At 39.8% G+C, this 27,225-nt stretch overlaps 1 protein-coding gene across 9 annotated transcripts in view; it reads left to right on the top strand.

Moving 5' to 3' along the window:
* The first annotated feature begins 1,961 nt into the window (after positions 1–1,961).
* Positions 1,962–27,225, top strand: part of ARFGAP1 (ARF GTPase activating protein 1) — a 31,961-nt gene continuing 6,697 nt past the window's right edge. For 2 of the 9 annotated variants that reach the window (XM_074969546.1, XM_074969543.1), the window contains exons 1-12: positions 1,962–2,058; positions 8,308–8,371; positions 9,483–9,592; positions 11,113–11,284; positions 12,466–12,566; positions 13,520–13,606; positions 14,394–14,490; positions 17,839–17,895; positions 19,938–19,970; positions 21,435–21,464; positions 23,081–23,137; positions 25,339–25,398. In XM_074969546.1, coding sequence (XP_074825647.1) covers positions 8,312–8,371; positions 9,483–9,592; positions 11,113–11,284; positions 12,466–12,566; positions 13,520–13,606; positions 14,394–14,490; positions 17,839–17,895; positions 19,938–19,970; positions 21,435–21,464; positions 23,081–23,137; positions 25,339–25,398 — 864 coding nt within the window. In that variant the 5' untranslated portion in view covers positions 1,962–2,058; positions 8,308–8,311. Of the gene's footprint in view, positions 2,059–3,011; positions 3,172–5,641; positions 5,773–8,307; positions 8,372–9,482; positions 9,593–11,112; positions 11,285–12,465; positions 12,567–13,519; positions 13,607–14,393; positions 14,491–17,838; positions 17,896–19,937; positions 19,971–21,434; positions 21,465–23,080; positions 23,138–25,338; positions 25,399–27,225 lie in introns of those variants that run through there. The other 7 variants (XM_074969544.1, XM_074969545.1, XM_074969547.1 and 4 more) reach the window with 7 other exon arrangements.

Raw genomic sequence — 27,225 nt, 5'->3', positions numbered from 1 at the left:
TATATCTCCTTCTATCTTACAGTTTGTCCCTTGTCCTCACATTTTACTGTATTTGAAATTAGGCATGATGATAAAAAACTACGGCTAACAGTGTTTCATATTGGCAGTCCAACTAATAGCCAATCAACCAAGGAAAGGGGGAAGATATAATTTAGGACATTTTTTCTGAATCCTACATGTTAATATTTTTAATGTTTTTGTACAGATATCTGTCTCCATTTCAGAGATGGCCTTATTGGGGTTATGTACCTGTCCCAGATTCCAGGAACAGAGCAATGAAGACTTGCTAGGGAACTGCATTGATTCATTTGTATGCTGTGTAGGAGAGACTTTGCTGGCTTTGTCTCATTCCCACTGAATGAATGGGCCTGATCCTGTAACTCTCACTTACACAAGTACTTACTCCTACTTCTGATTTATCATGTTAGTGAAGACTTTTTCCATACTAGGAAGGGTTGCAATATTGCTACCATAGTGCAAATGTAAGCATCCAAAACTATTTATTGTTCCATGCAATTCATAAATCATATCTTCTGTGAAAGAGCAGGGAATGCATTAACATGCTTCAGGTTATTAGTGGCAATTTTGATCCATCCAGCCAGGGCTGCCACTGGAAGATTCTGCAGCCCAGACAGTGTGTGAATGTTCATGTTTGGTAAATGAACCAAGAATAGAGACAGTGTTAATACCCCAGTTCTGCATCATCCATGACATATGAAAAATGTTGCACAACAGTGCTCCCTCGAGGCTGCAAGCATAAAGTATTGAATATGCAACACAAGCCCTGTCAGACACACTGCAGAATCAATGCTGATACCAATCACTGGGCCCTGTACCAATTACAGAAATAGTATGATGAATACTCTAATTAGATTCTCATATAGTGTGTATATAATGGGAACCTCATTTCACATTAGTTCATGTTACCAGAAAATAATGGCACTTATCAGAAGAGGTCACTTTGTCCTTAATTGGAAAAGCAAATTGTGCGGGTAGAATTTACTTTATGTTTCACTGCACACCTCCAATGTACAGGTATTCAGGGTCCATTCTCTTCTTGTTGATGTAAGGGAGGGGTTATGCATGTAGCCACCGTTCATAGTAATGAGAGTTATTCTTGTTCATCTTCCATGTAACCATGGCAGGACAATAGACGGCTTATTAAGTACCCTGGCTGGAACAGGCATTGCACTGAAAAGGACCAGCATCTTGTCTCTCTGGGTTTCAAATGTAAATGTGAAAGGACTGCTCTGAAGGGTCTAAAGTCCCCGCTTAAAAAGAAATGAGGGATAGTGTAAATGGGCTCTCAACATTTGGCTCCGACCTTTACAAATCAATGCCAGCCGCTTTCCTCATGTCATCAGCCAGCTACGTCATCACTTTTAGAGAGGATTTTGGGGTAACAATGGATGGAAATCACCTTCACACCTCCAGTAAAATAAGTTGCGTGGCTTCAGACTATTCGCTGCCGGACCGGGATCCCCCGGAGGCCGGACCCTGCAATCCCGCCCGGGGCGAGGGGAGCGAGGAGGAGCCGCAGCGCGCTCAGAGCCCGGTCCGGGACCGGGCCCGCAACCCGGCACAATGTAGCCGGGACCATGGTCTCTGCTCCAGCGGGGTCTGTTCCCGTGTCTCCCTTCGGGTGACCAGATCTCCCCATTTTATAGGGACCGTCCAGATAGGTGGGGTGCATATCTTACATAGGTGCCTATTACCCCCCCCCCCCATTTCTCACACGTGCTGTCTGGTCCCCCTCACTCTCCCTGTCCCCCCCGGGTGTCTGTCTGTGTTTGAGTGTCCCTCTCTGAGCCCGTGTCTCTCTGTCCGTCCATCGCTGTCTGTCTGCCTCTTCCTCCCGCCTTTGTCTGGGTGTCCCTGTCTGCGCGCGCCCCTCCGGTGTCCCCCCCCGCCCCATCCCGCAGGCCGGGCCCGAGGGGGTTAACCCCGTCCCCGTTCCCAGCATGCTTTGCAACCCTGCAACGTCGCCGGGGCCGGCGGCGGCTGCGCTGTGAGGAGCCGGGGGAGAGCGAAAGCCGGGGCCGCCCGCTGCCGCAGGAGGTACAGAGCCGGCCCCGGGCAGGGACCCCCCGGCCCCCGCCGCCCCCCTCCCCCCCAGGCCGGGGGACCCCGGCCCGCCGTGGGGCATGCCCTGCCTCCCCTCAGGATCCCCGGAGCCGCCCGCTTTCCCCCCGGCCTCCCTCAGGCCCCGAGTCGCCCCCCCCCGCCCCCGGGGCTCCTTGGCCCTGGCCCCCCTTCAGCCCGATCCCGGCCCTGGCCTACCCCGCCCCCCCTGGAGCCGGTCCCCTCCCCCCCGGCGCTGGCCTACCTCGCCCCCGCCCCCCCCCCCCGGAGCCGGTCCCCTCCCCCCCGGCGCTGGCCTACCTCGCCCCCGCCCCCCCGCCGGAGCCGGTCCCCTCCCCCCCGGCGCTGGCCTACCTCGCCCCCGCCCCCCCCCTCGGAGCCGGTCCCCCCCCCGGCGCTGGTCTACCTCGCCCCCGCCCCCCCCCTCGGAGCCGGTCCCCCCCCCGGCCCTGGCATACCGCGCCCCGCCCCCCGACCTCATCCCTCCCCCTGGCCTCAGGCCCCGCCCCCCCGCTGTCAGCCCTTCTCCCCTGTCTGGAGGGTTCTGCAGGAAGCTCGCTGCAGCCGCACTCCCCGGTCCTGGGATGCCGAGAGCCCCGGGTTTGAAGTCCTGCCCCTTTGTGTCTCTAGCTGTGGCTGTGACAGCGCCTTGTTAGCCAGGGTTACCGCTGCTGGGTCGTGTCCCTTCGCCAGGATAACCCTTGCAGATGGTAGCCACCTTCCAGCCATCAGTGCAGATGGGGCCCCAGAGCCACCACACTCTAGCCTCTCCCCAGTGATATTGATTGCTTGCTCTGGTGCTTTAAAGGCAGAAAGGAAAAACCGCATTGCTTTTTTTTAAAGTACTGCTTCAAATAAGACTTAGTCCATTGGATCTGTTTTTAAGAGCAATGCTCTTCTGTCTCTCTTCCCCCCTCCCCCCACATAAGTCTTCTAGAGAGGAGAAGCCTCCATCCTCATTAGGAATCTGGTCATGTTCTGAAAAGGTCTTCAAGAACGGAGCCTGGATCTGAGTATCTCAGTTTACAGGCTTCATTGGGATGTGGATTCAGAATCTCTTCCACCTTCTCATCTTGAGCTTAGTTTCAGGTAAGATGGTTGTGCTGGTCAGTGTGGAAAAGCATCTAACTTGAAAAAATGGCTTGAGAATGTTTGTCCACCACTTAAAACCATTTTAAAAAGTTATGCCCCGCAGACTGATACCACCATCTTACCTAAGACATCTTTAATCCCGATGAAGTCTGTAAACTAAGATATCTGGAACCTATCCCATCAGATTGTTTACTTTTTATGTAATATCCTCTATATGGTGTATTGCAAAACTCTTTAGAGTTTCAACCATATGACTAGTCCACCATGTCAGAGTTTCAAAGTCCTGCTGTAGCTGTTTTAAACCCTGAACATCATAATTGTACTTGTAGATCAGCTACTTCTACTACCACTTCACTACTTTGCTTTTAGTAAAACAAAAGGATGATTAATAGATAATTTGGGTAAACATGATTCTTCAGTGCTGAGGTAGTCAGCATGGATGACATCCTGGTTTGTGGAAATCATTGCTGTAGGAAATGCAGAGAGTACACTTTTACTCTCCAGTGTGGAAGCAGATGACTTGAATATTCAAGACCAGGAAACAAAACATTCCAGGATACTTAATATACTGATCCATTGTAAACTTGCTCTGCTGTAGAATGTTAGCTGGCACATTTAGTCTAAAATTTCATAGTTAACTTGTACGTGTGTTTGTCTGAATTGTGTATTTATGGCAAACTTTCTTTTCCATTCAATATTGAATCTTCTTTTCCTCTGTAATATTGGAGGGAATACATTAAACAATTACATTCCTCAAAGAAAACTTATTTCCACAAGATAAATGTTACTTTTCTTTATAATTTGTTCTCTGCCTTTTCAGTATTTATAATCTGTAGAAAATCAGGAAAACAGTGTTTAGTGTCCTGAAGAATAGAGGCAGTGGTGATTAGGTGACTGCACAGAGGTTCAATAATTCAGCTATACTGTAATTTAAAGTGTTCTGTGTCCACAATGCAGGTTCAAGGAGCCAAACTTCCAAACAAAATTACAAATTCTAATTGTTCTTGCCAGTTCCTCAACTGAATGCCGGAAGATGACCAATATCTGTAAATGTGTGTGTAAAGCTGTGAACTCTTAGTGTATTACTATGGTTGTGGCTTGACTCTTAGACTACAGCAGAACCCCATTTATCTGATCTAGTTGGGGCCTGGGGCCAGATCAGATAATCAAAAATCTGGAGAAACCGTACAATAGGAAAGTGCAATGCTGCAGCGTCATCTAGCGGCCCCGAGAGATATTGCCCTCTTCTGGACCTTTGTGCTCTGGTTGTCTGTATAAAGATTGTTGGGTTATGGAGGGTAGAATAAACAGGGTTCTACTGTATTTCTAGGTTGACTTTAATGACTCTGTGATGCTTGGAATAGATGAACCCATAATTGAATCACATTCACATAGAAAATAAACATTGGGGGGACTAGATGACTTGGGATTTAGACGACTACTAGTAAAGAATACTGGAGAGAGACATAGTCTGAGCACAAAACTGGGAGCCAGGGACTTCTGAATTCTAATCCTGGTTCAATAGGTCTCTCGTTAGCTCTGGGTAATTCACTTAACCTCTCTCTGCCTCCCTTTCCCCACCTGTACAATGGATATTTTTGTCTACCTCACAGAGGTGCTGTGAAGATTCATGACTTTCATAGCACTGTAAAGTTGCTGTGATCATGGGAGTCTCAGCTTTACAACTACCCCTGTAATGCTTTCTTGAGTAATGGAATCCCACTCTACAGCTATGTCATCTGAATCAGGAACTTAAGTTCCTTCTCCACTTGAGTCCTCTGCGTTTTGCCAGCCAGATGGAGCCTTGTGGATAGGGGGAGAGCAGCTTCGCAGCCTGACTTCGTTTTTTCAACCTCCCCCATCACGCAGTGCAGATGAGCACCATGGCGGAAGGGGTAGGGGAGCAGAAGCAAAGTGTATTGAGCAGGGCAGTCAGATCTCTCCCTCCTTAACCAGTGCAAGTCTAGGCCAAAAGACTTGCTTCAGACTCTTCCTCCTCCAGCAGAACCACAGTGTATCGTGGCCAGAGGAGGAGCCTAATTTCCAGAATGTGGCGTCTGTTTAGATCTCTGGCCAGTAAGGCTAGAAGGTTTTCTGATTGGAGCAGACAGCCCCTGTCTCTTTTCCCCACTATTCTGAATGAAAACCTACTCTAGCATTTCTAGATGAGGGAGAAGGAGGGCAGGCAAATAACACCAGAGAGACACTATATCACATACCTATGCACCATTCTGCAAATTTGAAATAACCACCCTTTAAAAGAGAGTGGAGGCAGAGTTGAAAGAGAACAGAAGAAAATGATGTAACTAAATATATTCCCCACCCTCATTATCTACCAACAAATTACCACTGTTAATTAGATTAATATCTTCAATTCAGAAATAAAACATCTGAAACATTTTAATCTCTTCTCCCTGTCCAGTTTGAAATGTATGTGTAATGGAACGAGGGAGGTTCCCCCCCTTTCCACCACTGACAAAAGAGAAAATGGAGCCCTGTACATCAGATCCATGGAAGCTTATTTGCTGCAGTTTTTGACTAGATTATGGTCAAAAATATATATCAATATATTTCCTTCTTCAAATGGATGTGAGCAAGGTATATAAGAGAAACTTTAGCTTCAGAATCCCATTGGAAAAATAGTGCAGTCGGAAAAAAGTTTACTTGTCATTCTTTTTACATTATACAAGACATAAAAGCTGTTTCTGTCCTGATTAATGAACCAACAACAAAAAATTGAAAAATTTAAGATTGAGAAAGGGCAGCTGAAATATTGTGCTTCATCAAGCATTAATTACAATGTAACCTAATAACACACTTATATTTTTAAACAGAAAAGCCTGTATAGTGGGTAATCTTTCTTGGCTCAACAAAGAATAACTAATGATGATCTGATTAATGATTAAAAAAGAACAAATGCTAGATGACGAGTATAAGTTTAAAAACAGAAGATTGTCCTCCAAATGGCATGAAAATAAACACCGCTATACAAATATTACATCCTTTACTGCATTATTTTCAATGGCCATGAATTAAAAGGAATGCCTAACATAGACTGAAATCCTTCAAAGATATAAATAACCTCATCTTTCAACAGTGATGATGTGTAGCAATTTTTTATTTATTTTTTCATGAATTACCCTGAGAGAGCTGGTATTTGGATACCAGCCCTTAGCCTTGCACAGCTTCGCTGTAGCACTGCATGTTAGTGTTGTAATTCACAGGTCCAGGTTAGTGTTTACTGTAAACCTGTATGGCAGGGATGGCACAAATTAAAGATTTAAGGGATTTTTTACAGGGGGAAAAACACAATGTGAAGGTTGGAAATTGGTTTGACTTTCTCCAGTTATGGACATGTCTGTGTTTTGGAATGGTACTTAGCACTTACATAGTCATTTACACCTTAGTGTTGTGAATATTAACTCCCTCAATAAATTGGTGAATTGAATAAGTAGTATTCTTCTCATTTTACAGAAGAAGAGGAAAGGATTTAGCTATTTGCTTAAAGGCACACATTAAGTGAGAGTAAAAAAGGTAATTAGAGCTGCCTCAGGCCTGTGTGTAGTCCACTAAACCACGCTTTTCAAAAACAGTAATATGGAAGTGTCAGAGACAGCTGGGGCAATGCCCTTTCCTTCATTCAAAGACCTTCAAATTTGAAAATGAGTCTTTGATTTTTTTTTAATAGGTTCAAACACTGACCCATTCTTTTCTGCTTTTTTCCTAGTCCCTCTTGTATTCTGAATGTAGTGCTCTGCATTGCTCCTAGGTCAGCCTGACATTTCTATGTCTATTAGTGAATTTTGGACGTTCAAATAGCTTTTTTTGGTAGGGAAAAGCTTGGGGTGTGAAGAATTAGGAAAAAAGAGCTGGTAGTGTTTAAAGTACAGCAAAATAAATACCATAAAACCCTATTTATTATAAACTTTGAATAATTTCCACTTATCCAAATTGTTATATTTCACCCTACATCCTAAACAACTAAATTGTATGTAGGTTGCAATCCCATTTATCAGAATGTGTTTAATGTCTGTCAGTGCTTCAGATAAATGTACTACATGTAAATCCAAGTTCCTTGCTGAATGTATATCCTAAAATCTGTAGTATAACTTTGCTTCATGCACTTTAGCAGCTGTTACTTTTCATGCCACTTGCAAATTGTCAAGTCTGTAGTACAGTATTGCAGAACTGATCAGAGCTTAAAGTATATTTTACATAAAAACTTAGAATAATCAGAATGTATTTCTTAAAATCTGTTTTTTAAGGGAAAATGTCAACCTTTTTCAAAATTATTTTTCATAAAAAGCAACTTTCTTAGAGTACCCTTTAAATAGCATGTACAGAATTTTTAAATTTACATTTTATAAGGGTTTCTGCTCCTTTGCTGGGACCCTGGTTAGGGTTTATAAGGGTCTTTAAGCAGGGGGAGTGGGTGGACTTGACAGCAACATAATCAAAAGTGTTTTGGGTTGCCTCTCCTGCCACCCGCTACATTTGTATGTGTATGCCTGCCTACGTATTACTGTGTAACTCTTCAGGTTTTGAATCTGCTGCCGCTAACCATATTCTTATAGAGCTATGGAAGAGCAGGCACCTGAGCCCACTGCAAGCTCTTCATTAGTGATATCCCATTGATACATAAAACAGCAACTGTAACTGACTATGCAAAGTGCCAAATGCACACAGTAAATTGAAAAATACATATTTTTCCTTTAATGTGTTATATTAATCATAAATTTCAGAGTAGCAGCCGTGTTAGTCTGTATCTGTAAAAAGAAAAGGGGTACTTGTGGCACCTTGGAGACTAACAAATTTATTAGAGCATAAGCTTTCGTGAGCTACAGCTCACTTCATCGGATGCATACGATGAAGTGAGCTGTAGCTCACGAAAGATTATGCTCTAATAAATTTGTTAGTCTCTAAGGTGCCACAAGTACCCCTTTTATTAATCATAAGTGTTTCTTGTAACAAGGAACAAATACACAATTGACTGTGCCCTTCAAAAATTTTAGATTGTAAACTCTTTGCTTTGCAGGGATAGTCTTTGCATCTTGTACAAGTGCCGAGCATTTGATCAGCACTTAATATGTAAGTTGATTTAAAATCTTTAAAATTGTGTTTCCCCCATTATAGAAACATGGCAAGTCCAAGAACAAGGAAAGTTCTTAAAGAAGTCAGAGTGCAAGATGAGAACAATGTAAGAAGGTCTATATATATATTTAATTAAGCAGCAACAAATACTTTTCAGCCCATTTCAGACAACTGAATTTGTTCTCTGAAGATTTAATTAATGGTATTAGCATAGCCAGTAAATTTTAAGGTACAGATGTGGATATGTATATACTTTCATTAAATTGTATTACAATACTGTCAAGTATTGGGCATAACTTCTTTGAGTGGTTCTAGTGATTCAGTAAACCATTGGTGGTTTGTCAGCCAATCCCTCAGATAATTTTATTTTGGGACATTGTTGCATATTTTAAGAATAGGAACTTTCTATTTAAATCATTTTATGTTTATACTCTAATGCAAACAAAATAATCTTGTCAGTATGCTACCATATTTATGGTAATCTGCCTTTGAAGTCCTCCTGTACACCCTAGGGATTTGTAATTATATTTGAAACTTTCAATCAGTTGCCCCGACATGACATGATGACAAACTATATTTAGAATCCCTGCTATAGAAGAACAGAAGATGCCCAATACACAAGTATGTTTGTCTATTTTTTTTAAATGCCTGCCTGGATTGGTGCTAGAACCATGCTAGTTGCAATTATGTTTGTGACTGGCTGTCAGATGGTCAGATCACTGGAACATTAATTCAGTCCTAACTTTTTCTCCGTGACATAAAACTAATTCCACCTTATTCTTTACCTGTTGGACTGTTTTCTCCCCCTCAAAACAATCCAAAAAAAGCATAAATTTTGATTATGTATGTTTTGTTCTTTATGGACATGTGAAACAAAGTTATTTCATAATACATTTATATGGTGCCCTGCGGGGCAGAGTGTTTAATTCAGTCTTTCTAGAGATAGAAACATCAGTTTAGCTTGTATTTCTCTAGTCTGAGTCAGTTAACATGAATGGTTCTGCCTATAAAACATTAAACCCTTCAGGCACTTTCTAAATGACTACCTAATAGAAGTTATATACATGAGGAAGAAGTCTTTAAACACAAACAACTCCTAATTCTGAATTTATTTGCTGCAAGTAGCTTTTTTTATGATTTTCTGTGGCCGTACTTTGAAAGTTTTACCTGGAACAAATGATGACTGAGAGTTATGGACAATATTTTTTCTCTTATAGGTCTGTTTTGAGTGTGGTGCATTTAACCCCCAATGGGTGAGTGTGACCTATGGAATCTGGATCTGTTTGGAATGCTCAGGAAAACACAGAGGCTTGGGAGTTCACCTCAGGTCAATCTTGGGAACAAACACAGACCAGATTTACAATTTTCTCTTCAGGGGAAAAAAATGGAAGTTATTGCAAGGAGTATTTTTTTTTGGATATAGCTGTGGAGATGCAAGTTTGCCATTCTTCAGTAGAACAGCAAATCTAGAATTTTGAAAATCAGAATATGACATATTGCTAATCCACTGTGGAATCTAGAAACCAAAAATGAGTTAGTATTATAAGTACACATATAATAAAGTTAGGTTACGGCAGTATGTTACCTCTCCATGAACCAAATTTAATGTTATGGAGAGATTTAGGAGATCTCTAGTCCTGTCAGTTGTTCACGTTGTATCCTATTTTAAATTTGTCTGTTTTTGTAAGCTAAAGAACTCTAGTGGTACCAGATAGTTTTAAAATTGAAATAAGACAATCGTAATACTACTATAAAGCATGTATGTAGTGCTATAAATGTACATAGTGCATTACAGAACATAGAATGTATGTTGTTAGAGGTTCCTGTCGAGTACACAAAGTGCTTTTATGTTCTTCTAAAATGAGCCAAAGAACAAAACAACCTCTACTCCTTCCAACACACATGCACGTGTATGGTTCTGGGTCTAAATCTAATACAGAGAGGTAGAATATGGAACAATTATTCAGATAAGGGAGGGAAAGGAGAATTCAGGAATGAGAACACTAATACCAGGGAGACACTTAGAAGTGGTTTTTAAAAGGATGGTTTGAAGGTGAATAGGGAGTCCAGAGTGTTAGTGAATAAGAAGTGGAAACTATTCCAACTGCTACATGAAAGAAGGTATGAAGCACAGAGACAAAGGGAGATGTGTAAGGAACAAGAGAGGATAAGAGGAAATAAGCATAGAGATGTAGATGGAGCAAAGTTTTGTAGGGCCTTGGTGAAGAGGAGATCTTTTACCTTTTCTTTGATGGAATATTTAAGCATTAACAATTGGGGCCTATTTGTTTTTCATGTGGAATAATGAGCAGCAGCACTAATTTGTGGCCCAAAGCAAAGCTGAGGGACACTAATCCCAGTCATAAATGCCCTTGGATGAGGTTATTTTAGGTATAAGACAGATGACTTGAGTACCTGAAGTTCATTCTAAGTGCACTCCCTGAGGGATAAGTGGTGGTAAAGAGTAGCAAACAGTTTGGAAAATGTCTGGAAAATATTTTCTGTGAAGTGATTTTGATAGACAATTCAGAATTTGGGTTAGGATACCTACGTTTTGTTTCATTTGCACAGACTGTTTATCTCCTTTTTAAGTGGAATTCACTATTCAAAATTTTTTTTTTCCAACGGAAAACTCATAAGGCTTTTTCGCTATAGTGCTTTTCCTCCCTGCAGGGTAGGAAGCAATCTCAGTAAAAGTGCAACTGTTATCAGTGGCACTTCTAAAAGCTTAATTTTTGGCATAGCTGCCACTGAGGTGTTTTAATTTTGTTTTATGGTATAATATTATAACGGGATTATAGCAATAAATAAAAAGTGAGGTGTTTCCTCTCTAATTCTGATTTCCAGCTTTGTACGCTCTGTCACTATGGACAAATGGAAAGACATTGAGCTGGAGAAGATGAAGGCGGGTGGTAATGGTAAATTTCAAGAATTTCTGGAGTCTCAGGAGGATTATGATCCCTGCTGGTCAATGCAGGAGAAATACAACAGCAAAGCTGCAGCTCTCTTTAGAGATAAGGTAAATGTAGATGAATAATAACTTGTGCGTCCTTAATGCCTCCCATTTGAAAATCTCAAAGCACTTGACAAACACTTATTAAATCTTGGAACATCTTTGTAAAAACCTGTTGCAGCTCCTGAGAGAGGATAAGACTTGCAGTTCTGTAATCTGCAAAAAGCTTGTTCTCTAGAAATTTTCATTAATGTCGTTGGTTTTTGTTTGGCCATGGTCGCCAGATTATCAGTGGTGTAATTTGTTGTAGCTCAGTTGAAGGTAAGGGATCTATGCCAGTTTACACCAGCTGAGAGTCAGCTTGTTATTGCATCAGATTGTTGTACACAAAAGGGCCCACTTAATTGCCAGCACTTCTTTTTTGGTGGATGCAAAATGGCAGATTACTCTGCCAAGAGCAAGTGGAACCATAAAGAGCAGCAAAATCCATGCCTGCACTGGAAATATCATTCCAAAAGGAGGCTTTGTGCAATTTCTCAAAATAAAACCCCTCAGAATTCAAATACGCACCTGGAAATTGCAGAGACTTGAACACACAGGGGTTGTGCATTTATGCTGGCCTGCACCACTAAATTGAGAAGCTACATTCTTACACAGTTTTGAAATTGGTTTGCCCAGAGAGGTGTAGTTGTGCCACTTATGAATTGCTGGTCTGGGACACTCTGCAGCTAAAAGAGGGAACGTCTCAATAGCTTAACGTTGCCTGGTTTCTCATACTGTAGTCCTTAGATCTTTACTATTTTGGGGAGCTGGGATGGACAGGTCTCTATCAGGACAGGGAAGAAGAGGGTAAGGTGAAGGGGAACACAGGGGAGAACTTTGCAGGAAACAGTTGGGGGAAAGTCCAGGCAAAACTATAGGAAAACCTCTGAATGGCCACAGCCCTGCTTTGGCTGCCTCTGCAGTTGCTGTCATTGGCTGGTTGGTTCCTCCCAGCAGTTTTTCCCCAAGACCATCTGAGAGGGGAGGTCTTCCTTGCACAGCTCTGGGTCTGGGAATGCTCGGAGGGGGAGCAGCATGAGCGAAACACCATTTTACCCTCTGTCCCACGCAGCAATCCCTACTTTGCCTGCTTCTGTGGCTGCTCCAACTGACTGTTGACACTCTATTGAAGGTTACTTCTACATTTTTATTTTACTTGAAAATTAGGACCTTACCATGTTCTTAACACTTTCTCCCCTCTTTAGGTGGCTACTTTAGCTGAGGGCAAGGAATGGTCTCTTGAAACTTCTACTGCCAGAAACTGGACTCCACCTCAGCCCAAGATGGCCCTGTCTTCAGCTCATCGGTCTGTATTCTAGTTACCCAGTTCTCATACAGTTTGATCTCGCTATCTCATACAGTTTGATCTCGCTATCTCTGACTTTGGATAGGAAGTGATGGCATGTTAGTTTGACCACCCTGTCCTCCCTGCTGAATCTTTTTCTGGTGTATCTTTTAGCAAAGAATTTGGGCAAGCTTCAGGTTCCTTGGCCTACAGCAGTGGTATCTAAACTTTCTTCAGTGTGGACCACATCTTAATACAGATTGTAATTGTACTAGCTACAGTCCCTCCCACTTTTGATTGCATAATTTCCCAATTGGCTACTGCAGTATTTCCTTACATTCAAAATAGGAAAGCCTTTAGTGTATTGTAGCTGTCCAGAATACAGCAAATGTCTTGCCTATTTTTGCTTTTTCCTTCTGTCCCATTCTTTGTCTCCCCTTTCTTCCCTGAATATACTTCACTGTGGCTGTATGCACCATCTCCCCTCTCAGTCATGGTCAGACACCTGGTCCCCTCTTCCACTTTCACCCCTAATAGCCCTCTCCCTTTCATGGCTGTCAGCTCTATTCTAGCTGGTGGCTCCAGTCCCTGAAGGTATCCATGTTTCTCTTACTCTGTTGTTTCTGGATCCCTGGTAGAAGCATATCTTGCTTTCAGGTGCTTCTGGTTCTTCTTGCCAATAAAGAGCCAGGATTACCTGTACAAGGAACTAGAAACAAAGAGAACCAGGAACTTGTGATTGGTAAGTTCTACAATAACCAACAAGTGCTAGCAAACTAAAAGTGGTCTGAAGACCATTGTTTGTGGACTTGTCTACAGCTGTCTTTCTCCATGAGTTAAGATACTCAGATGCTGTCACCTGATGGATGTAAAATTCTGATCTGTCTTCGGCACAGGCTTCTATGATGAGCAAAGTCATTTGTTTCTTTATGCTTCATGTAGTTTAACTTCCTAAAAATCCTTCATTTGATTAGTTCTGCTGGACCATCCCAGAATGCAGCTGGCTCTTCCGACAAAGCTTTTGAAGACTGGTTAAATGATGATTTCAGCTCCTATCAAGGGTAAAGTTATTTGACTTGCAAGGAATGTTTATTAAATTAGACACTTCTATATCAACCATTGTGTGTCATGGCCCTTCAGAATACCCTAGACTAGGGCCTTATTATTTTCCGTCAGTTTACATATGGCTCTGTTAATCCATTGGGCCATAATAGACTATGGTCACATCCTAAATAAATGTAAATAAGTGATAATACATGACAAAGGATTGGATATAAAAGAATTAAAAAGGGTCTTTTCTTTCCTATGTATCAAGGAAAGGTTTGATGTGCAGTGAAGCTGAGGCTCGTGAGTCAAATATAGACAGTAGGTTTATCACCATGGTGGCCTCCTGGTCTATGAAGCTTTCAGATTCAATAGCCTAGAGCAAAGTGTGTGAAACTCAGGTATTTAATCAGTTAATGCAATGAGTTGTATGCAAAAAGAGACCACAGCTCTGAAGTAACAAACTGATCTGTTATACCACAGGAGAAGATTTACTGAGATGATAAAATGTGCAAGGAGGCTTTCTTGTCTGCAGTGCACATTCACTAGCTTTACATAATTGTCTAGTGGTGTTCTTACATGTTAGAAATAAGGTGCAAAAGTGGAGCTGTATGGGGGAGTCATGCACACAGTTTACCTGCACTGCTGATGGAAATTCTACCAGTCCTTTACTTCCATGTATATGAAAATCTTTAAAACAAAGAAACAAAAATTCAGCCGTATCTTATAATTTATATTTTCAGTCTGATAGTTTTAGTGAAATGTATAATAATTACCGTTGTTTTCTGATGGTGTGTGATTTAGTGGCCAAGAGAATCGCTATGTGGGATTTGGGAACACAGTAAACCCTCCGAAAAAGGATGACGACTTCCTCAATAATGCCATGTCTTCACTATACTCGGTAAGGAGATTCTTTCTCTGAGCTTTCTGTGACTCTTAGCAGTATGTTCCTCAATTTGTAGCCCAGATTATGGGAATATGAATAGAGAGAAAATTAATAGCTGTAACTGGGAAATATGCAATACAGGTGCATCTGAGGAACACTGCATATTTCTGTTATTGACACTTCTGTGTCTTCTCAAAGCAATCTGATCAAAAGTCCTGACTCCTCCAACACATTAAGCCTAAAATGCTGGTCAAAAAGACAGGTGGAGACCGTCCTAAAAGGATTCCAAACATGAACTTCTTAACACTAAAAGAATTGACCACTCTACTGTTGCCAAGGAATGTGCAACTACAAGTAGCAAACTGTTTACCAGGGGCAAGAGATGCCCTAGTGATGGGTGACGGGAGTATAAATAGACAGTTTGGTGGTACCTGATTTAAGGAAAAATGTGGGGAGATTTGGATTTTCCTTTAGGGATTGCTCATATTTGTAAGAGTATGTAATATCCTTATTCCCTTTCCCTCCAACACTCTCTTGGTGTCAGTCTCCCCTCAGCCATAGAAGTCAAATACCCATTGCAAATGGTTATTTTCAGCATTAGGAACATGCAAAAGTCAGTTTGCTCAGACTTTATTTGTATTTCATGGAACTCCTGAATGGGTTACATCTTTAAGTGAAACCAACAAACCTCCCTGCCACATCCCCTGTGGCTGCTTTTTTGTGCTCCTAGTTTCTTCTCTGTGACCTGACGATCCCATCAAAGATAATTCTAGCGGGTCTGGAAGTTTTCCTTGGGTTTGCAGCTCTCATATTTGACACATGCCTAGGTGTTTTGCTTCCTAGAGTTTATTGCATGGTGAATGCAAGATTTCATTACAGCATCGTGACCTAGTGTAGAGGCATACAGACTTACTTCTGCATTCATCTGAACACAACCCTTCAAATACAGTTTTGTACTTTCAAATATGGGGAAGGAATGGGGTAGAAGTTCCATATGGCACAGGATTCTAAAGAAGGGTGGGGATCATTGGAAAAAGTGTTCACAGATGAGTGAAAAAATGTTTAATATTCACATTACATATCAAATTCTATAAATGGCACAATTCACAAGCACATGCCTTACGTACCTCTCAGGTTTTTTTATAGTAAAATACTGCTGTATCATCTAAATCAGTGGTTCTCAACCAGGGGTACGCATACCTCTGGGGATACATAGAGGTCTTCCAGGGGGTACATCAACACATCTAGATATTTGCCTAGTTTTACAGCAAGCTACATAAAAAGCACTAGCAAAGTCAGTACAAACTGAAATTTTATACAGACTTGTTTATACTGCTCTATATACTGACATGTAAGTGCAATATTTATTTTCCAATTGATTTATAATTATATGGTAAAAATGAGAAAGTCAGCAATTTTTCAATAATAGGATGCTGTGACACTTTTATATTTTTATGTCTGATTTTGTAAGCAAGGAGTTTTTAAGTGAGGTGGAACTTGGGGGTACACAAGACAAATCAGACTCCTGAAAGGGGTACAGTATTCTGGAAAGGTTGAGAGCCTCTGATCTAAATCTTTGTCAGACATTATTCAAATGTGATCTGATTGAAACTAGTGACTAAAATGCCCTCTTGTGACTAAACACACAAACTGCAGCTTAAACACCTTTATGTTAACATAAACACCTGTGGTTGAAGTTTATAATTTGCTTGAATTCTCATCCGATTGAGGAAAACAATTTTCTTTATCATATATGAGAGGAATTTGCTGTATAGTTGATGCTGATTAGGCTGAGATGAGAAAAATAGTGATCGAACCTGCTCTATAAAGAGCATCTGGAATTTCAGTTTAGGTTGTCTGTTGTCCCGCGACCTTACTTTTAACATCAGAATTACAAGAAATCTTGCCATTTGCACATCAACACCATCACTGTCGTTCCTTTTATCAGAATGAAACACAGCAAGATGAGACTACTAATGAAGTGGAGTACTTTAGTGTTTACTGGAGTGTTTAAAGGGACTGTTGAGTACAGACCCTCCACCTTCTTTTATGGACTAGCTAAATTCAGTGGAAAGTATGATGAGCAAAGCACCCTGACCTTTTCTTGTATTATTTTCAGCTTTTTTGCAGAGATGCTCACAAGTGTCCATGTACCACTGGAATATCTGTGCTTCAAAATTGACATACCAGCTATATGGGGCAGTTATAGGGATATATCTGATCCATGCAGCTGTTGTTAAGTAGCACTGAAGTAGTGCAGCTCCATAGCTTAACAAATTTATTTGCAGGTGGCCTGCAAAGGAAAAAAATCTGTCGGAGTCCGTTCCCTTCCTTGTTTCTTTATAATGTGTATAAAGAAGGCCTGAAAAGTATGCCAAAGATTTTTTTTCTGTTTTTGTTTTTACATTAGAAATTCAAATCTTTTCTTCATGTTTTTATTGAAAGTTTCTGCATGATTGGGTAACTAATCCTATTATATCACAAGTATCAAGGAACTGCAAGCTGAACAATAGATAGAGGAAGAAAGTTTAATGAGAATGTTTAAACTGTCACCTTTTTTCTTGGTAGCTCCTTATTAAATTCCTGACCAAAAAAACCATGAGGAAAAAATCTTTATTATAGATTCCACACCCTATTACATTAACTAAGGGTTGAGAAAACTACTGATTGAGTTTCCTGAACTTGATGGAGATCTCCAGGGAAAAAAAACAGGCAAAACAAGGCTTTATATTCCTGGTATTTATAAGGCTAAAAAAAAACAACTAGAAATTGTTTTAAGCTTTCTTATAAACAAGAAAAAAATCAATAATGTATCTGCATCTGCTTCTTATGAGCCCCTTAATTTTTTTTTTTGTTTTGTTTTGTTTGAATGCACTGGCTCTTGGCTCCCTTTTCACCTTCTTCCAGGCTTATACCTAAGTTTCACTCTGCCCCTTGCCCTTTCCCCCAGATGTTAACTCTCACAAAACGCAAACTAGTCTTGACGTGTCCTGTGCTTATTCGGGCTCTACCAACATTTTGTCTTCTCTTGCGATCATTGTGAAAATGTTTGTATTTAGAGAGAAACAAAAGCATTGTGAAGTTTTCTCCACTAGAATAACCCATGTTCAGGATTGTTCGTGTTACCGTCATTATCATCAGGGTTTGTACTATGGGAATGCACAAGAGAACAAGGGAAAGTCACCGCAGTATTTTTTACAGTTCAGTGGAACTTTGCCACAAACAAATCTGTCTCAATTTGTGGGCATCTCTTATGGCTACAAAACAGGGTGTGCTACAGAGTATATTGACTTTGTTTCACTATTACATGTTAAATTAAGCTTAGTCACTTCCTCCTCCTCCCCCCCCCCTTTTTTTTTAAAGGGATGGAGCAGTTTTACAACTGGAGCGAGCAAGTTTGCCTCAGCAGCTAAAGAGGGTGTAAGTAACCAAGAAGCTATTTCAGTCTTATTGTTGCAGTGGTATAAGTATTCTGTTAGCTCTGTTTGGCCTCTTGACAGGGATTTATCTTGAAATAAATAATAAATGCTCCATATTGTAAGTTGAACCCCTGACTTCTGTGTCCCCCTCCTTCCTATATGTATTAAGTATAAGCAAAGCTGAGCATGGTCTTTGGTACAAGTTTTCATATGCAGATTTATATGCATAGTGCATAAGAAGCTATGCAGGTTTTTTTAGTTCAGTTTCTAAAAACTACACTTGGGACTCTAGATCTAAATTTACAATGAAAAGTGAACATTATGGAGGCATAATCATGTTCACAGGTGTGCTTATGTTCCATTCCTTTCCCTTTTGAGCTCTAGCATACCTTTTCAGATGTTCGCATGCTGTTCTTTTGAATAGAATCTATAAAGCTATATTCTACTGTGATTTTTGTTTTGCAGTGACGGGCTTGTGTTTTGTTATTCTTTCAGAATTATGGTGATGAGCAGTATACTTTATATATATATATATATATATATATATATATATAGTATTGCAGTATTACATTCTGAAATTAAAGCAGATAGAATGAAGTAGAACAAAGAAGAGGTTTTTAGAGTTTGAGGACTGACAGACCAGTGGTTGAGAGCTAAAAATATCTTAAGGCATTTGTTCTATCCTTGGGAGTCTCTGCCTTCTTTGGTGTGTATAATTTTTCACTAATGGTAATGATTAAATCATGAGCTGTGATCCCTTTGACTTTGCACTCAACAGCCTGAATCAAAGTGTAGGGGTCCTTGTTGTCCCACACCATATCAAATACCAACCTTGTGACCACTACCTTATAAACATGTTCCAGCCGTGTCTCCCCTTTTCCCACCACTACAAGATCAAAGGGCCTAAAACTTGTCCTCATTCTCTCCCCACCATCTCATGGGATCTCCGTCTTTCAGCAGAGTTTTTCAGCTTTCAGCCACACTAAGTTGGCCATTGAAGGGGAAATAGCTGCCGGAGGTAGGTGCCTGACTAGGAGCCTCTAGAATCAAGCCACCAAAGCCTTATACATCCAAACTTTCAGACATCCCACCACAGAATTAAATGTAATTTACCATCTAGTGCCAGCAACTCCTGACAAACCACGCCACACCTCAGTTTGTGCTCTTCTCATCTGCTGTAGGCCTCTCACTCCTATGGATTCATGAGAATTTCATATTTTGGACATTGGTCCTACTTCCTGTATTTTCCACTTATTTATTTTTGGATATGCATACACAGCTTTGGTTAGGCATTTCTGTAAATAATTGGAGAACTGCGCATAGATATCAAGAGAAGAATAATTAACATTTATTTACCATTCTTTTTTTAAAGGAGTTTTGTTTTCTGGGGCAAGGGTGTGGATTAGTGTTGAGTCAAGCCAAGTTAGTGTTTTCTGCCGAAATTTCACACTGAGCTATACATTGTTGATTTGGTTGGTTGCTTTGTGTTTCAGTTTTTTAGTTCAGTAGATTTACTCTGATCTATAAAGTCAGACTGATTTACTCAGAAAGCACATCAGGGAAAGATGGCAGTGAGGTATCTAGAATTCTGAGTTGTGAGAGGGAGTTTCTGGCAAAACTAGGCTACAGTGTTTCCCCTGTCTTTATGCCCCCTTTTGGCAAATCATTTTATATCTATGTCTTGGGGATTATATAAGTAGCTATAGACTTACAATTAGAGCTAGTCAATTTTTCAATATTTAAAAAATAAATATGAGGGGAGAAACTTTTGTGAAAATATTGTTTTTTTTAAAAAAATCCCAGTTTTTGTTCACTTCTGTATACAGTTGATACATTCAAAGAAGGATGTAGGGAATGTACTTTCTTTACAGCTAAACATGTTCTAAGAAATAGAGCGTGAAATCCTGGGCACCATTGAAGTCAACATCAAAACTCCCATTGGTTTCAGCTGGGACCAGGATTTCACTCACCATGTCTGTTTGTTAGGGGGGAAAAAAATGAAGTTGATCTAAACAAATGATTTTTTTTTCCTCCATTTTACAGGCTACCAAATTTGGATCTCAAGCAACTCAAAAGGTGATTAAAACTAGTAGCTCTGTGTCATTTACAGTAATCAGGCTTATTAGGAATCCCTACCAATTCTCTTTATACAAGATGTCTTGGATCTGGTCCTTATGAAACTATGGTGTGTATCCTCAGTGCTGCATATTTGCATCTGTATAACTATATGCTAGGATCTTATCTCTTAAAACTACATATTAGGTTTTATTCCCACAGGGATTATGACATTTTTACAGTACACATAAATAATGGGTGTAGTTATTTGCTATTGAAATTAAACAGTTTAATGAATGAATGGTTTGATGCCATACAATATTGTGGTGATTGTGTTTTTGAGAAACTTAAGGATGGTTTCTCCTTAAAGTATATGCTTCTAATTTTTGTGTGTGGTCTGTAAGTAGGTGTTTTAATAGAATGCGTGTGCTCATTCCATTGCATGAATTGAAAATAACAGCACATTGAATAATATTGTTGAGTTAAGATGCTTATGTGTAAACAGGCAACAATTACAAATATACAAATATTTCGTTAGTATACTAGGATTAAAGCGGGGACAGTCAGACCTGAATTGCCCACAGCTCTGACATAAACATGGTCTGTTTTTTGTGGAACATTTTTGAAAATCCCAAGCTGGAAAGCAAAAATCTGGCTTTACTCTTTGAATTACCCAAGGGATATGATTAATTAAGTGCCAAAATCTGAATGTTTTGTTTTGGGTTGGAAGGGCATTATGTATAGTACATGAAAGAGTCTTGCTCTTGAACTGTTATTCATGTGTGTACAGCATTAGCCTGAGCTTCATGGGATATTGTTCAAAACAGGGTTGGGAAAGGCATGGGAAGGCTTGGTGGTCAGCGGGGAGTTATAGATGTTCGTACGTCACTATCTCACATTATAGGCTAAAATGTATATGTTTTTGAAGGATTAACAAAGAAAATGTCACTCAGAAGGACTTCAACTTGAACCCTAGCGAAAAGCAATAAGATATTTATCGCTTGGCTTGAATGAGAAAAGTTTAGTGTTATACAGGTCTTCCTCTACGTATGATTTCCCATTTTGAAACCTGTTCTTTATATACTGTTACATTTAGTGTGGGTGTGCATCTTTATAATATAGAGAACTAAACGTAGAAGCTCATCAGCTCTACTGACAAGCACCTTAGCGGATTGTTCTTCAGCTCCTGAGCCATATTAATGGTAGCTCAAATTTGCTAATTAACAACCTGATCTGTTGCTTTATAGCACACACTTAGAATCTGGCTGACTCTGAACTGTGGTGGCCATGTATTTTTAATTAAGTAATTAAGTTTAGCCACTGGACATTAAACAGACTTCTGCTCATTATTTCTCTTGTCAGTAGAGCCTGGAATTGGAAAAGGATCATGCTACTTAACTTGCCTGAAAAATGCTTCAATTTTTTTGCTAAAAGCTGCTTCTTCTACCTTCCTTGCTCTCTTTCTCTTGTGCTGTCTGGGTAAAGTTTTGGGGCTACAAGCAGCAGCCAGAGCCGGTAAAGCCCTCACATATATTCACGTGCATGGGCGCTTTGTCACTGTTCGTGCTGAATATGTGTGTTTGCTCTTGAGCTGTCGTTTTTTATTTCCTTTTTTTTAAGTCAGTCATTTTTTTAATAGTGTTGTGTGCATCATTCTGTAATGTCTCTTCAAGCCTATTTAAAATAGGTTAAATTAGTTAAAAAGAGCCAGTTCTGCCCTCTGGTATGTTAGAGAACATTCTGTACAGCAAGCCATGCTACCTGCAAATGTTAATGGTGTCAGTTTCTCCTTCTGCACGTGGAATTCAGGAATGATGTATATACCGAATAGCTTTGGAGTGCCATTTGAAGCCAGAATTTAGTAAGTAAGCCCCACAGAAGGAATACAGTGTTTGTTGTACTGGATCACACCATATCTTTATCAAGTTTGATATCCTGTCTTTCACAGTGGCCAATACCCAGTGTTTCAAAAGAAGACAAAACCATGTCACCCACTGCCCCTTTCTGTACCCATCTGCAAAATTGTGCAGTCCTGTTACTGTACAAAAGGGTCCTCCCTGATATCTGCAGTGATCCATTACTCCCTTAAGCATCATATTTGATATTCTTTGATCACTAACCATAGTTAATTATACCTTTTTATGACAATAAATTGGACAATGTCTGAGTTAATAGGCATAAAATATGCTGATTCTAATTCTGTGGGGATTTTTGTGTGTTGGGTTTTTGCAAATATTTGTTTATAAAGAGAATAAATGGCAGCATCTTAGCACATAAGCAGCTCTTCAAGAACTAATCAGTTTAGTGTACTTGTCTCCCAATGGTTGGTTAAAGATTGTTTTATTATGGACAGTGAGAAAAGGAATAATTTTAACAGTTATGAAAAACTCCAAGTCACTCTGTCCTTTTAATATTGTCCTGCCAAACTCATTTGTGACTTCCTCACTCTTACAGTGTGGATTTGCATGCTGTAAACCTCCTCTCTAAAGTACAACAGCCTTGTGCATCTGTCCTAGATATAATTACAGTTTTCCTCCTAGAATGTCTGCACATTTCAGCAGCGAGAGAAGCTTAAGCCATAAAATAGTGTAATCATCCTTTCACATGGGCATGACTGTGGTGTATTGCCTAGAAACAGGGAAATTATTAATAGATGACATTGCCTGCATCAGAGGAAGGGAGTATTTCATTGTGAAAGAATTAATATTCTTTCCTGATGTAAAGGCCTGTTTCTGCTGGTAATCCCATTAACAAGAACGTGTAAGGGTACAGTTGCTCAGTTTTTCAAAATATTTACTAAAGCTCATGGCTTAGCAAGAGGCCTGCCTTCTGGGCTGTTGCTGGTTGAAAGGTTGTGCCAGCTCAAAGACAGACCTTTCTTGGGCTGTGGGAACTTTCAGCAGCCTTTATTGCCTTTTATCTGTGTTTTTCTTTTTCTTCTAGCACTTTCTCTGTAGTGTTGCATTGTGTGTGCTTTTAGCTCACTATGTTGCTTATATGAGGCAAAGCTTAAGGCTTTTCTGTCCTATGTTCTTTGAGTCTCCTGGAGGCTAGTTTCTTGGCAGTGAATGTTGGCTGTATTTTATGAAGGAAAATATAACTGACTTTACTTTTGTTTTGCTTTTAAATAGGCATCAGAGTTAGGTCAGACTTTAAATGAAAATGTTCTCAAACCTGCACAGGAAAAGGTAACTTTGGAAATGAGTAAATTACGTACAGAGTATTTTTGTGTTACCTAGGAAGTAATTTTGTTTTTTCCTGGCACAAGTAGTTAGTTTATTGCCAGCAAGTTCACTTATTTTACATATCCTGGCACAATAGCAGAGGGAAAATGCCAAATAATTCAATATTAATATTACCAAAGAAATGTTCAAGTGGCAAAATTGTCCTCATTTTGACGGGCTTCATGTCCAAATCAATCCTGAGAGATCCTCATGTTCTCTTGCTTTGTTCTCCTTCCCATGAGCTGCCCTGTTACAACCCTCTTCCTTCATGTGATGGAAGAGTGGCTGGGACTCCATTCAGAGCCCCTCATGGCACCTCTTAATTGGCTAGAGAGGTCAGTGATAAATATTTTGATTAGTAATATTACCTTAGTGAGCGTTTAATTTCATAGTAGTCATGCTTCTGTGACTGTTAGTACTGTTCCCTTTCAAATAAGCATCTTGAAGGCATATCAGAACATCCACAGCTACATAAGGGTTAATATAATCTGATCAGTAATGTGGTTTCTAATTGATTGCAGACAGTTTTTAAAAGAAATAATATGTTCTTGATTTTTTTTTAGATCCTTGCCTTAATCAGCTAATCCCAAGGATTATATGTATTCATAAAACAGAATATACTCGACCTTTATCCTATTCAGTCATTTTACTAGGAAAAGATTAACTGTTAGTGTCACTTCTGAAATTATTGCTATATTGTTTACTGGAATTTAGAATATAGTTTTAAAGGATCAAAAGCAAGATGGAAAGCCTGTCTCCTCACATGTATAGTTATTTACACTTTAGCTGTAGATACAGGAATGAATGCTATATGTGCTTTCCAGGTAATCCAGCTGGCAAAAAAAGAAAGCTAAGCAGCCATTCTGAGTGAGTGGTGTTGGCTAATTTTACCTATTTTAATCATAGAGTCTCCATAATAGGTCAAATATTGTCTTCCCTGTTCTTGTGGAACACAGTTTTTTATATCTTTTTCCCAGGTGACGTGCATTTAATTTATCCTGTACGTCGACACATTTTGGAGCAATCCTAAAATTTGTATAATTAGCCCTTCATGTATGAGAATGTGATGATCTACTTACCTATAAATCTTTTCCTAAACATACTTATTTTTACTGTTAATTAAAAACATTAATTTTTGTTTCATGGGGGAACATAGTACCAGCACTGTAGAATATGGATTCATGTCTGATTTGAAAAAATTAAGCCTATCACCCAGGTAAATCAGTCCTCTTGTATCACACATTCATTACATGGTCTTTTTTTATGTGGAGTTTTCCACTATTTAATGTGATCCTGAATCATTTCCAGAATAGAATCTTTTTACAGAAATGTATCTTCTTATCAAGATTTTTGTTTCGGTTGAGCTGGTATAGATGCAAATAGGGTAATTTATAATACAAAGTATATTGCAGCCAGTACATTTTCTTAGGGTGCTTTTCCTGTAGCTGACTTCCATGTTTTGGAAGACTACTGTAGTGAAGGATGTTGCGCATTAGGTAAGGTGAATAATGGCAAACTGCCCTTGGGCAATGCTTTGTTAATTTTATTTAGAATAAACTGTCTTCTAGAATTACGTAATTGGCAGCAGCCAGTGACAGTCTGGCCCATGTGTAACTATATCAGGTCACTTGTAGACTTTTGTATTGGGGTGATTGTTTTATACCAGCTGAGAAACTAAATTCCAGTGTGCTCCAAATGACCAGGAGGCAAGGATATCAAGGTTTTTGTAAGGTTTCCAGTAGATTTGTGTAAATGGTAAAAACATATCATTCTTATAGTTGCCTTGTATTCAGTCTCTCCAGAATACCATTTTATGCAGTAAAACATATTCTTTGTAAATGGCCATGCAATATGTTTTTTATCTGTGTGGGGTGTTTTTCCCGCCCCCACTCTTCCCCCCAGTTCTCAAGTTTCCTGTAATAGTGCCAATCCAAAGCCCAAATAAGTCAATGGAAAGAGTCCCACTAATGGTAAAAAGCTGAGGATTAGCTCGTTAGTAGCAGCAGACTTCATATTTTATTTTCTTAACCTCATTGTCTATTGAGTCAAATATACTTTAGCTTGTTTTTAACTTTTGTCTCTAGCTGTTATCACAAGCTGTCCTGTTTTAAGCTATAGACACCATTTTGTTTCATGACTAACTACGGACATTTTGATTCATCTAGGTGAAAGAGGGAAAAATGCTTGATGAGTTTTCCATGGGGGTATCTCATCTGGCCACCAAGGTACGAAGGGGCCTGCCTACCCATTAGGAGGCCAGATACTAAGCCAGTCTCCATATTCTTTCATGTGCACAGGTCACACAAACACAAGTGATAAGTGTCTTATAAAACAAAATCCATAAGATGTGTGTGTTTCTGCTTTTTGCTATTATCTGTACCCAATACAAGTAATCTGGGAAAGGGATATTTTAAACACAAGATTGCTTATGCCATTGTCATAATAAAATAGCTTGATACACAGACAAACTGTGAGTGTAAATAGCTACAGGTACATTAATCAGATCTTAGTAGCATCTGAATAATGCTTACACTGACAGCGAAATGTGGACTTGTAATAGAGTCAGTGACCCAGATGTTTGACAGTAAATGTGTGCTAAAAAATATGGAGACAGCTTAAATAAAATATTTACACTTATTAACCTTATTAATGTATGTACCTTTTTCCCATTATGCTGACATTGCTTGGTAACATGGTAAGTGCTCCCTACTACTGCTAGTTTCAGAGCACTTGCAACATTTTATAACACGCTAATTCAGTAATTTGCACAGCATTGCCTAGTGCTGTTGATGTCCTAACTGTTGTCGACAGTTAAAGTTAATATTGGAAGTCACCGTGCCCGGAGTTTTTCCTGCTTGAAAGGATGGGAATGATGGAATGCTTCAACAAAAAAGTGAATTAATGTCTTGTCCATTTTGCTCAAAGCCTGGCAATTTGCCCCAGTGTACACAGAGCCCCAATTGGTGTATTTGGATTTCAGAATAGTGCTCATTATTGATGCCATTTCATTGGTTGTGCTTATGATCTCAGCCTAACAGAAGGAAAATGTGTTTTGGAATTCCTCCAACAGTAACATTCAAGAAATTAACTTTTGGCCTGTCCACATGAGCACTAAAATGAAATTGTTTTTGGAAACCGTTGGTGAAACCACTTAAGTATATTTACAGTATTGCTGTGCGAATAAAGTCAGACCCTGCAGCAGATCCGGAATTTAGTTAAACATCGATGTCTTTGGATTAACTGTGGATTTAAATCAGGGTAATCAAGATCAGAATGTGGCTCCTAGTTTATGGTAATTTGATGAATCACATTCAAAATTACTTAGCATCCAAATACCATTCTAGAACTATATTTGGTTTAAAATGTGCTTAGCATGGACACAAGCCTTGTTAAACAGTATTAAATTTCATAATGGTTTAAAAGTTCTAGACAGGGCTTCATAATCTAAGGATATCAAGTTAGATCTGTTCCAGTATTTTCTTGCTTGTGAAGATCTTTATGTAGCTCTAACCATGTGCCTAGTTTCTTATACCTGTTTGTTAACGTATGTTACTAAATATCCATCAAGTCCCTCACTTTTATTCTTGCTGATTTACAAAATCTACAGTGAAACAGATTGGTGAGTATGTGGCTAGCTCCCCAACTAATGGCCAGAACGGCTATAGATGCATGCAAAACTGGTGCTTTACCACTTTTCTGGGAGCACACCATTTATGCACAAAAGTCGGCATACCAAGTTGGAGTCTGAGGCTAAAAACATGGGGTCTGAGTCTGTTGCTCAGTACTTTATGCTGCCATTCACACTAGTGCAAAGTGGATGGAAAATATTACCATTCTGAACGGTAACGTTTTGCATTTTCACAATGACATCACAAAATCCAGTGCAATGGAGAATCAGGTGCCCCTTCCTGCTCTGAGCAATTCCAACATTTTCATCAGAAATATCTAAAGTAAAAGTCAAAAGCTGTCACTACCAAAAATCAGGTGAATAAAGTAAGCCCTGGTTGCATCCTTTTCGTTGTTGTTGTTAATTGCTCACTTGTTAAGCACTA

The sequence above is a fragment of the Natator depressus genome, chromosome 13 (assembly GCF_965152275.1).
Source record: "Natator depressus isolate rNatDep1 chromosome 13, rNatDep2.hap1, whole genome shotgun sequence".
Classification (NCBI taxonomy): Eukaryota; Metazoa; Chordata; order Testudines; family Cheloniidae; genus Natator; species Natator depressus.
The sequence above is the reverse complement of the archived record's forward strand: the minus strand, read 5'-3'. Positions and strand labels throughout refer to the sequence as shown.